The sequence below is a fragment of the Sapajus apella genome, unplaced genomic scaffold, assembly GCF_009761245.1.
Source record: "Sapajus apella isolate SASKATOON/1434 unplaced genomic scaffold, GSC_monkey_1.0 scaffold11, whole genome shotgun sequence".
Taxonomy (NCBI): Eukaryota; Metazoa; Chordata; class Mammalia; order Primates; family Cebidae; genus Sapajus; species Sapajus apella.
In genome coordinates, this window is record NW_022436951.1 from 27,713,769 (window position 1) to 27,729,519 (window position 15,751).

Consider the following 15,751-nt stretch of genomic DNA (forward strand, 5'->3'; position numbering starts at 1 on the left):
ATTTAGGTTTAGAGCTCTGATGATCTCTCTTCAGGAGACCTCAAAATTCAAGTCTCAATGCAAAACTCTTCATTATTTTCTGTGCACCAAAAATCATCAGCAGAGGTAAAATTAGAAAGTAAGCAAGCAAATAAAAGAAAGATTCTTTCCTTTCAGAAAAGCCAAAAAACATACAGCAGAAGATGATAATTTAAAAATATATTTTACCAATATGATTTTCATAATTTCCCAGGACTAACATACACATTCTAAATAATGATGAAACTTCATTTTGATCGGGAATACTTAAAGCAATCCACATATACTGTTCAGCCATGTAATCTAGAAAAGCCTTAAATTATTTGTAAATCCAATAATTATGTATTATATGGTAACAACAATCATAGTTACCAACAGATCCGGGTAGGGTACCATGTGCTCTACAGACACGTTCTGATGTGATTTTACAATGACCCTGCTGAAGTTTTATCATTCCAGTCTTACAAAGATACTGAGGCTCCGAAAGCTTAAATAAAGACGAAGGAACTATTCAACATTGTTTGTCGTTGCTAGGTCTTCGCCCAGACAAAAAGTGTGTATGATCTTGCGAACTACTGGCTTTAGTTCTTTTTTAAAGTAGTAAAAATGTCATAAGAATAACTAAATATGGGCTCCTGGGCCTTTGACGGGGCTAACGTTTATGAATGAAAGGTACGATTGAAAGTGAGAAGCAGTATTGTCCACTATCAAGTGTTCTTCTAAAATATCTAATATGATTTTTAGGGTAATATCAATAGCTCTAATTTTTTTGGAATTCCTCTTATCCCCAAGATAAGACACATAACAATTTCAATATTTTTCATTTCCCACTATCTTTCATTCTTTCAAAAGAGTCAATCTCCTTGATCGAAATTATCATATATCAACACATATTATAGAAACCTGAATTACTTAAAATATAGTACATGCTATTTGAATTAAAACATTCCCCTCACTTTTGGTAAAAAGAAGGCTAGCATCTAACATTTTTTCTGGACCACGACTCTGAATTGTTAACATGTGTTTGAAATGCAGCATAATGTTTGATTCTACAGGGACCCATGTTACACTCTCCTTCCGCCTGTGTCACCGTAGCTCAGAAGTCAAGCAAGCAAGGCATGCTCCACCACAGGTGTGAGAAGCAGAATCCAAAATCTGCCAATCTAGGAAAGTTGCATGGGAAGTCAGCCAGGTGTGCACAATGCGCATAGGGCCATTCTCATCTTCCCAGGACTGAGAACTAAAGGCAACTATTTGCAGAAGTTTTGACGGTCTCTACTATACTTTTCCAACTTTCAACTACAAAGATTTCCCCCAGGCTGGTAGCAATGGCAATCAGTATCCTAAGACTTGCATGCAAGTTCATCTACTTAGGCTCTCATTCATGTCCTAAGAAAAGCTTATATACACCTGAATCTGAATTTTAAGATAGAGGAAAAATATTTTCCTTTTCCTTTTCCTAAAGAACTTCAGAAAATTCACTGGGATATTTTTACTTCAAGAATGATTTTAAAAATCATTCTTGAAGAAAGAATCTTTTCACATGCTCATCTATCTGCTAAGGGTGCACCTTCCAACAGATGGTGTAACAGTTAACAATTGCTTTCTGCTTACCCCTCCCCCAGGGAAGTATGAAGAAAAAAATCTTAGAAAGGATGAGGTATAGTTCAGAGGAACATGGTTGTTGAACCTCAAGGAGTTTAAAATCAACTACACAGGTGTCTGTTTAACTTATATTCCCCAAGATTTAGGTTAGTTTCCAACATCACAGGAAGTACCCAAATGAAAATAGCATCTGGGTATAAAGCAGAAAAGTCACAAGTGCAAAGTTCTGTTCCTGTTCCCAAACTAACAAAAATAACAGCACTGCAGCTCATAAAAACTTCGCCTACTGGATACACTCATATGTGTGTGGTATCAACCCTAAGCCACAGATGTCGGCCTCATTTTATAGATGGGAAGGTCAGTGCCTTGGTTTCTACAATGAAATGAAAAAGACAGGAAATGCTGCCAGCATCACAGGATGTCTATATATGGAAGCTTTTCATATATGTAACAAAGAACAACAGATCATTAAGAATTATCTGTTTATCCAAATACTGCCTTTGTCAAAAAGAAAAAAAAAAAAAAACTGTTTTTGTTCATAATGATGGCGTTTTATTTTCAGTTAACATAAACCTGCCTCTTTTCCTATACCCAGTCTTATTTCTCTAAGGCACTTCGTACCTTCTAGGAAATGATACAATTTACATATTATTTTTGTCTGTCTCCTCCACTAGAACATAAGTTCCACGAGGGCAGGCATCTTTGTTTCCTTTGCTCATTTAAGAATACACAACACTCTCCACGCCCCGTGAGACTGGCACCCAACAAACATTTGCTGAAGGGATTCTTTTTCCGTATTCCACACAACATTAACTAAAAATGCCTCCTATGAGGTAACAGTTAACAGAAAAGCCTGATGGATATTCCTATGGATGCTAAGGGAACTGAGGTTTATTTTAATAACAGAAATAAAGTTGAAAGGGTCCTACTCTATAGCTATACATGACTGTATGACGCTTATTTCCTTAAACCCAGGGACCTCCTTTCCCTCTCCTTAAAATTCCAGGCGACTTGGTCTCTTGAACAATGTGGCCCGGGATGACCACATAAATAGCTAGATTCACAATCACCTCTTTCTCTTTAAATGAATTAGAAGCTCATCTTTCACTTATTTAGAAAGAACTTGCAAGAAAGGCATACTTGCTTTGAGGAGTAAAACGTCAATTTCAATGAACTGACTGTATTTTTCTCTCCATAGCCCTTGTTTCCATTTCTGGATTAGACCACCACTGAAAACTATTCTTCAGCCGCTGTCCAATCTCTCACTCCCAACTCCCAAGGAACAGTCTAACTCACACTGGCCATAAAAAGCAGCGCTTGCCAAGGAAATCTCTGAAAGACATAGTTTGTAAAGGAGAGAAACGATGGCTAACGTCTATTCAGTGTGCCATCAAATGATACAACTCTGTTAAAAGGATGCCCAGTGGCGAGCACCTCGCCTATTCTGCACCTTCCAGGCTCACCTCTTGTTGCCTGGTCCTGAGAAGCAGAAATTGGCTCATGGAGTATTTCTACTGAAGGCTGAGAGGACTTAGCAGCCTGCAAGAAAAGTCCCACCGATTCCTGCCTTCTCAGTCAGTCCCTGCCAGCTCCCACTATGCCAGATGCTAACAAGAATACACAATACTTTTACACACACACACACACACACACACACACAAATATCTGTGCAATGTACAGAGTAATACACAAGTGTAAAGAGAAATGAGAACTCTATTATGTGCTGCTATATAATGATCTCCAGAAGATTCTTTGAAATACAACAAGCAAAGAATAGAAAATGAGGCATATTACATTCCTGTTTATCTTAGGGAGAAGATGAAAACAGATGGAAAGATCAATAGAATTGTCCCCCCACCACTGAGATGGAGTTTCGCTCTTGTTGCCCAGGCTGGAGTGCAATGGCAATGATCTCAGCTCACTGCAACCTCCACCTCCCAGGTTCAAGCGAGTCTCCTGCCTCAGCCTCCCAAGTAGCTGGGATTACAGGTGTGGGCCACCATGCTCAGCTAATTTTGTACCTTCAGCAGAGACGCAGTTTCTCCATGTTGGTCAGGCTGGTCTTTAACTCCCAATCTCAGGTGATCCACACCCCTTAGCCTCCCAAAGTGCTAGGATTACAGGTGTGAGCCACCAGGTCTGGCCACTCATATTTTAGAAGCATAAAGATTAAACCAAAAACTTAAAAAAAAAAAAAAAGTTTTCCTCTAAGAAGGCACAGGGTCGAGAAGCCAAAAACAAAAACTAGAATTTTTTTTTAGCCATACCTTAACTTTTAACTATTCTTTAGTTATTACTGCAGAATTATACAAAAATTTTACTTAAAACTGAAGCAAATTGGAATTTTTAAGCCTTACAAATGTAAAGCAAAATAAAATGATTCCGGGTTTCAAGTTGGTGGCATACCCACATGGAGAGGAACTAGTTTGTGGAGAGGAACTAATTCACTCATAGCTCTGTGGATTCCTAGTGGCATATACTCCCAGGACCAAGACAACAAGAAGCATGCCAAATTACATTTGGTAGTCACATACTATGTTAATATCATTAGTGTTAAAAATAAGTAGGTAATTATGTCTATGAAGGTAGGAACATTTTTAGATGAAGGAAACAGATATCCACAATATACAATTGAAAAAGTAAAATGAAATATCTATAATCCTAAATTTGAACTGTGAATTTTAATATAAAGTCATGATATTATTTTTCATTAAAATGTGTGTTTTCCCTCTAGATTTGTCCACTAAAGAGACACAGAAACAACCACCGATCCAGTAGATATCCCTAGCAACCTGTACTATTTCCCACTAAAAGGGACCAGGACTCTTTAGAGAAATGGCTGATTCCACATCTGAGGCAAGAATTATACAAGACGCTCCTGAAACATCTTGTCACATGAGCAAGCAAAACTTAGGAGCCAGTTTGAAGAGGCTCCCATTGAACAGAGATGGGACAATTTTAACTTCATAAGAGAGAAAATGTGCAATAAATCAAAACATTATGTATATTTAAAATCATGCATTTGAAATAAATATCAGAAAAAAAAAAAAAAACCAATGCTCCTTATAATCACTTATCCTACTTCTCCCATATGAACTCTTTCTCAGGGTAGTCAAGTAAGTGGTGATGGGACATCTCTCTTTACGGGATATCCATGTTAATAAATGAAAAAGAAAGGACATAAGTAGAGTATCACTATTTTGCAACTCTTAAAAAAATACTAGGTCTAAGCAACAATCATCAATGAATACCATAAAAACGTGACAAGACTCTGCCAATAAAACTCCCTATAAAACTAAACAATCACACCCATTAAGTATTTTTGCCCTTTTTCCTCCCAAATCAAGGTTCACTCTAATCAAGCCTCAAGACCTAACTCCAAGTTTGCAGGAAATACGGGGGAAGTGAAACATGTTAAATGATCACCCAGGGAAACAACCAGTAAAAATCTAGAACACAGGAAAATCCACAGGAAAACACCTGGATTCCTGGCTTCCTAAAACATCAGGAGTTAAGACACAAACAACCTACAGGTTAAAAGAGATTCATCAAGAGGCAAGGTGCGGTGGCTCAAGCCTGTGATCCCAACACTTTGGGAGGCCAAGGGGGGCAGATCACAAGGTCAAGAGATTGAGACCATCCTGGCCAACATGGTGAAACCCCGTCTCTACTAAAAATACAAAAATTAGCGGGGCCATTCCATTCCATTTTTAGGTTGGTTATTGGTATTGCAGGGATTTTTTATAACACTTTTTAAGAGATATATACTAAATATTTATAAATAATATCTGGAATTTACTTCAAAACTATCCAGAGTGAAGAGTAAGTAGAAATATAGATGAAATAAGATTGTCTAAGTGGTCTATGAGTTCATGGAAATTTGTTATATTATTTTATTTCCTTTTGATGTTAAAATGTTCCATAACAAACAGAAAGGCATGTGTTCTTAATTCTGTTGGTTGTGAGATTTTCTAAGGCTCAAGCCCTAGTGGCACAGGAACCACACTAACAGTTGGCATTATATGTAAGATGCCATTATACACAAACTCCATTCAATACAAACTACAGGGCACTGTTACAATGTTCCTGGTCTTGTGAGGACTGCATCCTCCAGGGGCAGAAGGGAAATGCTGTGTCCTCTCATGGCTGAAGGGCAAGGGTAAAGCCTCTTTATATGGGCTTCATCCCACACAAGGGAGGAGCCCTCATGGCCTAATTGCCGCTTAACGGTCCCACCTCTTAATGCCATCACATTGGAAACATCTGAACTTTGAAGGTAATACATTCAAACACAGCACTGTCCTCTGACTTCAAACACAAAGTTAGGTAAGACATTTAACCTCACTGAGTTCAACCTAACTGGAGGAAGTAGTACGTTCTATCTTACTTAAGTGTAATGAGCATTACTTTTGAGAAGACCTAGAGACTAAGCATCAGAAATATTCCAGTTCAAAAAATTATCACTGGTTTTTTAGAGATCTTGACCTAGTAAGTATCTTTTAAAATCACTCATCTTTTGGCCTACTTTTACAAAGCCCTTGCCATTTTACTTAGATTTAATTACTAAAAGCCATTCACATGGAGAGTTTTTACAAAGGTACCATATTTCCTAATATTTTTTAAAATGGCATCAGAGCAGAGAGTAGATCAATGACTGCCAGGGCTGGAGGCTTGGGGTGGATATGGGGTTCTTGGGAGGTGATGAAAGCGTTCTGGAATTAGTGGCGATGGTTGCACAACCTGGTGATACACTAAAATCCACTGAATCACACATTTTTGAAAGGTGGGTTTTAAGGTATGTGAGATTTCAATAAAAAAGAAACAAAAAACTGAGTTAGAGATAAATTTTTATTTTGGAAAGTTTACTCATTCTTTGTAACTTTTCAAAAAATATAATACAACACAAGTAGTCAGTTTCTACTTAATTTTATTGGTTTCTTTTCCTCCTTCCTAAAGGAGATAACAATAAGCCTAAAATAAAGAGCAATGAGCTCATGCTCATAATGCAGCATTGCCAGTTCTGGTCATAAATTAGGTATACCGTAAAAGTGTGGTGGCACCTACTAATGTCATTTTGCTAATGCTGCTGGAAGCTCTACTATCACTAATACTTTAAACAGTTCCTACCAATTTGTCATAAAAGCAAAACTTCCCACCCCACCAAAGATATCCATTTTTATTTAACCCTGCAGAATTTAAGGTTTTATTAAATATTTAAGACAAACTCTCAAAGCCTGCTGATTTTATTTCTTTGATTAGTTAAAAGGTAGAGTTTATCGTTGACCGTAAACTATATAAAAATGCCACCTGATAATATATTCTATATTAACTGCCTAATAAAAGCATGAATACAAATAAAACCCACCAATCTTAACCTTCCACCTTTCTTCACATGTCTATCTCCACGTGCCGATGGAAGACGAAACTGAAACAAGACGTTCAGAAACACATGAGGGGTCAGAGGGAGCAGGCGCTGTTATCACAAACCCAGACTTTAAAAATTAAAAACTGGTAAACACATGGACTTGGCTTTAAGCCTTCCTTACAGATATCTCTAATTTTTATAAATAGAGTCTTTTAGTTATATTAACTTTAACATCTGTTTGTAAACTACAAAATCAGGGGTTCACAAAGCTGGCATGCTCACAAGGCTGACTCAGTCCTTACAACGCAGTTTGTCGGTAAATGATTAGAGAAGAGCAAATAAATGCTACTTTTAAAACTCAGTGTATTGTCAGCCAGGAGTTTGTTTTTCCCCATGTAGTTCCAACAATTTAAAGCACCTTCTTTTAATGAACTTCTTACACTCTTCTGAGAACCTTCCAAATACACAATTTACTCCCACCAAATCAAACCATATTAACAGGGGCCAAGAAATACTACTGGACATGAAGCAAAGCAAGAGTAGCAAAAACACCATAGGAAGCTGCATCTTAAATACATAGCAGTATCACATGTCCAAAGGATACCCAAAACGTATAAAAGCAGCTAGCAGTGTTATAAATTGAAAATGAAATGTGTTCAAGAGGATACATCAGATCAGCATAGAATGCCTATTTGAGAAAGATAAAAGTTTTCAAGGGAAATTCATCTAAAAGCACGTGACAATCTACAGATATACTTTCTGACAGAGCAGAAAAATGTTGCAAATCTTTGTTTTGTAACAAGTGAACTGGTACCCAAAAGGTATAATACCCAATGGCTGTTCTGTTCATATGGGAGGGAGACCCCAAGAAGACAGTCCAAGGAGGCCTAACACTGACTGTCAATGTGCAGAAGAGAGAGCAGTTACTGGAGGCCTAACGCTGACTGTCTATGTGCAGAAGAGAGGGCAGTTACGGGCCCCAACGCTCAAGGGACTGGCCCAGAGTCTGTCTGCAGGCGGGCCAGAGCCTCAAAGACTGGGTCTACAGGAAAATGAACTCAGCTGGCAGAAATCACCAGGGCTTTATGGCCCACAACATGGGTCCTAGTTATTCCATGACCACAGAGCCACAACGGAGCAGATCTCAAGGAGAGGCAGGCTTCCCTACCTCCCAAAAGACAAGGCAACAGGGGTAGCTACAGAGTACAAGAAACAAAAGTGAGAAATTCAGGACCCATCTATATACCATCCCATTCCCACCACTTTTGCTGAAATGGTTGGATTTTTAAAATCAGTTGTTTTACTTAACTGTTTGGGGCAGAACACCCAAATTTTTGTTGAATGGCAGAAACAAACGTATTTTGATCACCAACCTAACTGACTTATCATGTGCCGCCTTCCAGCTGGAAGAAAATGCTTTGGGCACTAATTTCTCTGGAACAGTGCTACAAGAACAAAGCAGTTAAAAATACACAGAAATGCCAATGGTTTTACATGTTGTGGCAGGGGAGTTCATTTAGGATGTCAGACTCTGAAACTGTGTCAGAGCAGCTGGATAAAGCAGAGATGAACGTTAAGACTTTACCTGAAAGGTATGCAACTTTTTCCTTCAAAATTGGCAAAACATCCATAGCTTTCATTTCATCGTTTTTTCGAAACCCTGAAATACAGAAGGAGAAAATAAAATTACTGGGTTGCTTGAGTGACGGTTAATTCCTTAACCATTCTATTCAATGCCAACACAGCAGCTTTATCCACAGCCATTAAATCAACTTAAGAAACATCATCATAGAACAACATTTAAATTCCATGAAGAACAGTCTGTGATCACGAAATTATCTTCCTTCTATTTGATTGTTGAATAATGATTTGCACATAGATCAAGAGGCTCATGTACCCAAAACGCTCTCAGCGATTTCTAGCAATAACAGTTTGGTCTCAAAAAGAGACAGGATATGAAATCAGTCCAGATTATTTACCAAAATCTTCATTTTTACGTAGATTAACATAGACACCAGAAAAGGAAACAGCAACACTGCTTTATAAGAATTGCTGTTTGTGACATCCTAAAACCTCTAGGGGGAGCTCAATGCCTCATTCTGTCAGACTTCAAGGTCTGGTTAAAAATACAGTGGCAAGGCAGAGAGAGGGGATTATAAATAGCTGGGGACTGGCTCTCTCCTTCCAGGCTTTCTGGGTCATGCCCCCTGGAGGAATGTCAATGGCTAATGTGGTCATATGGCTCAGTGCCACTCCAGCTTCAGAGGTGGCCAAGGTCCCTCTTCTCACTAAAAACCAACTCTCCCCCTATTCCCAATATCTTAGAAGGCCCAGTGGTAAAACTGTAGAAAAGAAGCATACAATAGGCAATTTAGGCCAAAATCCATCTAAGCAAAAGGAATTCTTGCAGCCCAAAAACATCTAGCCCAGCTCACCAGGGTGAATGCCTACATGGGAATTTGGGGTCCAAAATGTCCACACTCATCATACTAACTCGGGATATTTCTCTTGGAGCTCTTTAACAGAGGTAATCTAGGCTCAGGGATGCCTACCAAAACTAGTAAGTATAATTGTTAGCAGAATAATCTCTAGAAAAAAAACAAAAGACCCCTTTCCCATCCCCATTATTATTTGTTTTTGCCAAAATAGTACAAGAAAAGCATTGCAAACGCTAGTGTGGTGATCCAACCACAGCAAGATATAGACTTGGAATTAGGAGGCAAGGAAAGTACTGTAAGTAAAAGAATGAACATTTCACTTTTGGTTTCCTGAGCAGCCAGCCCTGCTACAGGCAACATTTATAAAAAACGACTCTGTCCAGGCACTGAAGAATGACAAAGGTTGGGAGAGACAGCTGGAAAGGGAAATGACCCTGGGTACACATCCCATCATTAAGGCTGTTAGCCTGAGGGCAGGGCCCCAACTAAACAATGTGGAACTTTTAAAACAAGAACCAGGAGAGTTCCAAGCACCTCTGCTAAGGATTAAAGATCTAAATCAAACTTTGAGTAGCTACCCACTGCAGAGACAGAGAACGTGTATTGCGGGCCCAGCCAAATTAGATGCCTGAGAAAGCAGGCAAACAAGCAGCAACAAAATCGGTACCTTAGGGAGGAATATACCAGAATTAAGTCTGTACAACTTATCATTCATAGAAACAAAGAATAAATCAGTGGTGTGATCCGATTTCTTAATGTAAATTGTTCCTGCCTATAGAACACTTACATGTGTATAATGAACCCAGTTTAACAAGATTTCACTATGACACTGACAATCACCACAGACTTCACAGCAAACACATCTGGTTGAGGACCGTGGGGTCCTAGGGAGGCTGCGTGGCACTACTCGGCCAGTCATGGGTAAACTCAACCGAGCTGAGGCCTCCACAGCACCAGGCCATTTTCATTTCCAATGTACCATACTTTGCACTGGCAACCCACCAAGCTTTGAAAACAGTGACTATTTATAAAAGGCAAAACATCTGAGGCAAGAGTGCTGCAATTTCATCCTCGGGTTCCTTCAAAACTCTTGAATGGATGCAATCTAGTCAGCAATTCACTGCCAGTCACTGTAACTCACTGAACGTGTCTGCAAAGGCTGATTTCATCTGCCATAGACACAGATGGCACTGGGCAACTGCAATACAAAGAGGACTAAGGCTCCCCAGCAACCCTTAGAGAGACAAGCTGACAAACACCTATAAAACAAGGCAGATTATGCAGCACAAAGTGCTATGGGACCTGGGCAAAGGAGGAGGGGACAGATCACATGATAGAAATACTAGGAAGGAGTAAGCGACAGCTGTAGATCCCAATCTACACGTATTTGAAAGGAGGATTCCCCTCCTGTTGCTCAGATGAGAAAATGCATGCTTCCTACCATTCCCCCAAGCCCACACCCAGGCCCATACATGCTCTGGCCAGGACACAGCAAAGCCCTCAGAAAAATGTCACTACCTACTGCAGCGCTGGCTCCTACACTACAGAGACAGAGCCCCACCTGTGAGTCACACAGTCATCACCAAGAAGAATGTCCTGATGCCAATGCTGTTATCCCAATAGAGGGCTGTGTGACTTGTGTCATCATTCCAAAGCATTTTTGACAATTACTGCTAACTTTCTGAATCACACCTATTTACTGATACCCACAATGGAATGGAAAATGGAACTGAAAGCTGCCATATTCCAGGCCACCTCACAAGAGGAATAGCATATTGATTTGAAAACAGGGTGCAGAAAACAGAATTCAGTGAATGTCTTAATTTCCTATGTCCCCCTATGAGCCACAGACTCGCTCCCATGTGACCTTCCGATTCCCAGAGCTGTAGTTATGTTAACCTATGGGTCCCTCAGTTTCTCCCCAAATTAAGGAAGACAGAGTCTTTCTAGATAAAGAAAAATACATGAATTAATGATAAACTGATGTGAAAAGGTGCTGCACTTTTATTGTGATGTATGTACATGCCCACACATAGACCAGAATATAAATTCTAACAAGTTTTACTATATTTTTGTAGAACATCACTGAAAGAGATGTTAATTTTATTTAAACCTTCAGTTAATACTTCTGAAACAGAAAAGAAAATATAAAAAGGGCAAAAATATAAAACTAACCACACAAAGAAACAGTTTGTGGTTATTGTGGTGGCTGGTCACTTAGGTATCATTTTAGATCTCATTTCCATTAAAACACACACACACACACACACACACACACACACACACACACACCCCAATAAGCAAAGGACTCAGGAAGCATCTATAAATACTAAAACCAGATTAAATATATCATATGTAACTTTCAATAAAAAGCAGGAAGAACCCAACCATGAAAGTTCCTCAGATCAAAAAGGCAGGCTGTGTTCCATGCCCTGAAGAGCTATTTATAAAAACAGTATGGGACTATAAAAACGTTCTAAAAATTAAAAATAAATGGCTTCTGTGCTATTCCACAGATTCTAGATTACACGGCAGATAAGACTCAACTCCTAGTGCTTTCTTCATTCATGCATTAAAGGATCTAGCTGTGGTTCCCAAACTTACTGAACAACAGCAAATATGTGCTGCCCTCACTGGCCGTCCTCTGGAGGCACACACTTCTCACCATCACAGAGAGGTTCAGGAACAGCAAAGACCTCCACAGAGAGACACTGCTGGGATCCCAGACCTCATCTTTGTACCAAAGACCAGGCATCAGCAACATTTCTACTTCTCAGTGCCACCAGGGGGGGTTTGCCAATGCTACTTAAATAGGCGGAAGGGGTGCTACAAAGAAAACTTTGGTAAAGTTAGGATGAACAGAAAGCCTAGATAAAGATGAGCAACTTCAGAAGAGATAACCAGAAGGTAAATGGCCAAAATCAGAGGACATTTAGTTGTGCCCATTTTTTTGAATTATATAATTTTTAAGTCACACAGAGCCCATACTAAACTGTGCATAAAAGACAGACTGGATTCCTATTACAATTTGAAACACATTTTGCTACTATATGAAATACCGCAACCAATGTGGACTCTAATGAAAAGCTAGCTTCAGGAAACACTGAAACAGGAAGAATGGAATCAGCTGGGGCTTATCTCCAGGTGCAGAAGATGTTTCCTAGGGGAGTCCTAAAAGGCAGGCAACAAATACCCTTTTGAACCAAGTCTACAATGAGTATGTACAGAATGTTTACATTAATACTCGTTGAATATTACTGAGGAAAACACGCTTGGGTTAAAAATCAGATTTTATAGTTGTCAATATAAATACAGGTGGTGCTTGATGGTTTTCTTTCTGGTTTCAAGTCAATACACAAAAAACTGCCTTTCCTAAAACAAATTGGAATGTTTAGAGATTTTAATATACTCATTTTAAAATAACTCAACCCCAAGTTTCAGCATACTATTTGGGAAAACTGATTCTGTTACCACCTTTCAAATTACTATTTGGTTCGACAGCATGCCAGCCTGGGCATAAATGTTAAATCTGCACTCTCAAATCACTATTCCTTAATAATAAACATTATATTATCCACCAAGTGAATAGTTCTCTCTTTCTCTAGATTAGTCAATTTGCCAGAGGACAGGTCTGTTTTGTTCCCTGCCGCATCCTAGACACCTAGGATAGGGCATGGCAAAGGGCATTCAACAGATGTGGGATGGCTGGGTAGAGAGAGAGATAAATTGGGAAGCTGAGGCAAGTAGATTGCCCGAGTTCAGGAGTTCAAGGCCAGCCTAGGTAACATGTTGAAACCTCGTCTCTACTAAAATACCAGGAGTGGTGGCGCCCACCTGAAGGCCCAGCTACTCAAGAAGCTAAGACAGAAGAATCACTTGGACCAGGGAGGCAGAGGTTGCAGTGAGCCAAGATCATGCCACTGCACACCTGGGCGACAGAGTGAGACTCTGTCTCAAAAAAAGAAAGAAAAAGAAGAGAAAGAAAGGTGGATGGATGAATCAATGAATCAAAGAATTAATGAGTGAACTCAGACAACAAATGAATGTATTTCTCCAGCATCTTGCCCCTGATCCCCTACCCGAGAAGCCCAAAATTCCTTAGTACTTTCTATTTTAGGTTTGTGAAATATAAGTTAGGTATAGTTTAGCCTTCAATCTTAGTATGATTTATATTCATAAGATGGAATATTAACCTCCCTGCCCTAACAAGAAATATTCTTCAAGTTATCATTCAACAGGGAAATATCTTTTCACTAAATCAATAGTCTGGAACTTCAACTGTCTAATGCCCCACTGATCAAATCAATTACTCATCTTTCATCCTGAGACCCTGCAAAGAGGTGCTGCACTGTGACAAATACCTTTCTAAGCTGCTCACTGATGACCAGAATGCTTACTCACTTCGTCACTTCTGTGGCATTAAATTTAAGACAACAATAACAATAAATAGTACAGGAACAACAAGCCCATCTCCAATTTATCTATAATAAAAAGCACCCTAGAAATATTTTCACAAGCAAAAGCTTTTATATAGCATATTACGTTAAAAATGATATTTTTACGTAAGTGGCAGAAAGATGAATCAAATGAGTGAAACCATGAATCAAATTATTTTTTTAATCCTATGTTTTCCCAGGACTACTGGCAGACACTAGTAATCTGGAATTTTACATAATCTTCAAATTAAACTAGTCAAATGGGTTCTTCAGTAAAATCTACTAGAAGAAACACAGTTATTCCTTGACCATTTGAGCTGCTGAACAAATGAACTGATGCTGTTCTGCACTGACTATGTTTCCTCCTTTAAAGACGGCCAAGCCCACGAGGCAAACTGTGCTCCTCACCCATACTCAGGGGTTTCATTTGCCTGTCAGCTATTCCAAGTTAGTATTTACTAAATGATAAAATCATCTGTGGGAAGAGACTGGGGGGTGGAAATAAAAGAAAAAGAATCCTACATGCTTATAAAAACACAGGTTGCAGCAACAACAAAAATGTTAATAAATAAGCCAGAATTTTTAAACAACCAGAAAAAAGAAGTTTAAATAGTACGGTGGAGCATCCTGTTGGTACTGGGTCTTGGTGGTAATTACCAAATTTTACTCATTAGTTAATTTAAGGGAAACTTCAAGCGCGCACGCCTGCACACAAAGAGCAAGGTGATAAATCTGCACCAGCTTGGCAGGCACCGCCCTCGCTACGCAAGCGCGTGCGCAGAGGGAGGTGACGTCACCCTCTCCGGGCCGGCCACTTTGCTGCGGAGCCTGCAGGATTTCGCTCTCAGCACAGGGAGCGGCAGCACGTGGCTGCACGGTGTTTGTGCTATCAAGGGTTTTAGCTGTGCAGTCATCCAGAAGTGATGCATAGGAAGGAAGCATTTTAACGGGCCTAGATCCTCTCTGAACATGTTAAAGGGTGGGAGGAAGATACAAGGTTATAACCCTCACTTTTACTAATATGTGAAAATAATCGAAATATAATACAATGCTTTATTATTTTTAACATAAATATATCATTCACAATCCATACTTATAAAATGCATATAAAATGCATTAAGACTTATGTCAAGAATATGGACATGTTCACAGACAAGAGCACACAAGAATATGAACGGAGTTTCCAGGTATAGCATTACAATTTTTACCTATAACCTTGATGGCTGTAACTGTAGGATTGGCTAATTTATCCCTTCACATAAGTTTAGAAGCAACAGCCTATAACAGCATACCTCAAAGAAAGAAAGAAAAGTATATTTTTTATTAACTCAAGGGAGTTAAAGAAATTTCAACTTAAAATAGTTCTGGTTTTAATATCTTATAAAATACAAAAGACCACCGACATAACAAAAAAGACCATAACAAAAAAAAGTTTTTAAAACAAATATATTTTTTTAATGTAAATGAAACAATCTGTGGAGCTCTTAAGGTTTGATGTTTTAATTATGTATTAACTGTGCAATGGAACTAATGGATCAAAGGAAGGGAATATGTTGATAGTCAAAAAGTAGTAGTATTATAAAAGGGACTCTACTTTTTACGATCTCATAAATCAAAAAAGAAACCATGTGCCCAGATATGCCCTTCATGTTTGCATCCCCAGGGACGGGCAAGAGCTATGCACAGAGAAAACTGATCCTGTTTGCCTAACGCCAGAATGAAGAACACATTCGTCTGCCTGTCTGTGCATGTCCATGTAAAGCCTGTCAGGGGATGCCTCTGACTCTGCATTCTGGAACTGGAGTTACCTCACTCTTATTAACATATATACGTCCCCTAACCTGTACACACACACACACACACACACACACACACACACAGAGAGAGAG

The 15,751-nt window shown here is 39.1% G+C and overlaps 1 protein-coding gene across 6 annotated transcripts in view; it reads right to left on the reverse strand.

Moving 5' to 3' along the window:
• TRIO (trio Rho guanine nucleotide exchange factor) overlaps positions 1 to 15,751 on the reverse strand; it is a 368,044-nt gene that overhangs the window by 230,468 nt on the left and 121,825 nt on the right. For all 6 annotated transcript variants that reach the window (XM_032279085.1, XM_032279087.1, XM_032279088.1 and 3 more), the window contains exon 2: positions 8,574 to 8,648. In XM_032279085.1, the coding sequence (XP_032134976.1) occupies positions 8,574 to 8,648 (75 nt within the window). The remainder of the gene's footprint in view (positions 1 to 8,573; positions 8,649 to 15,751) is intronic.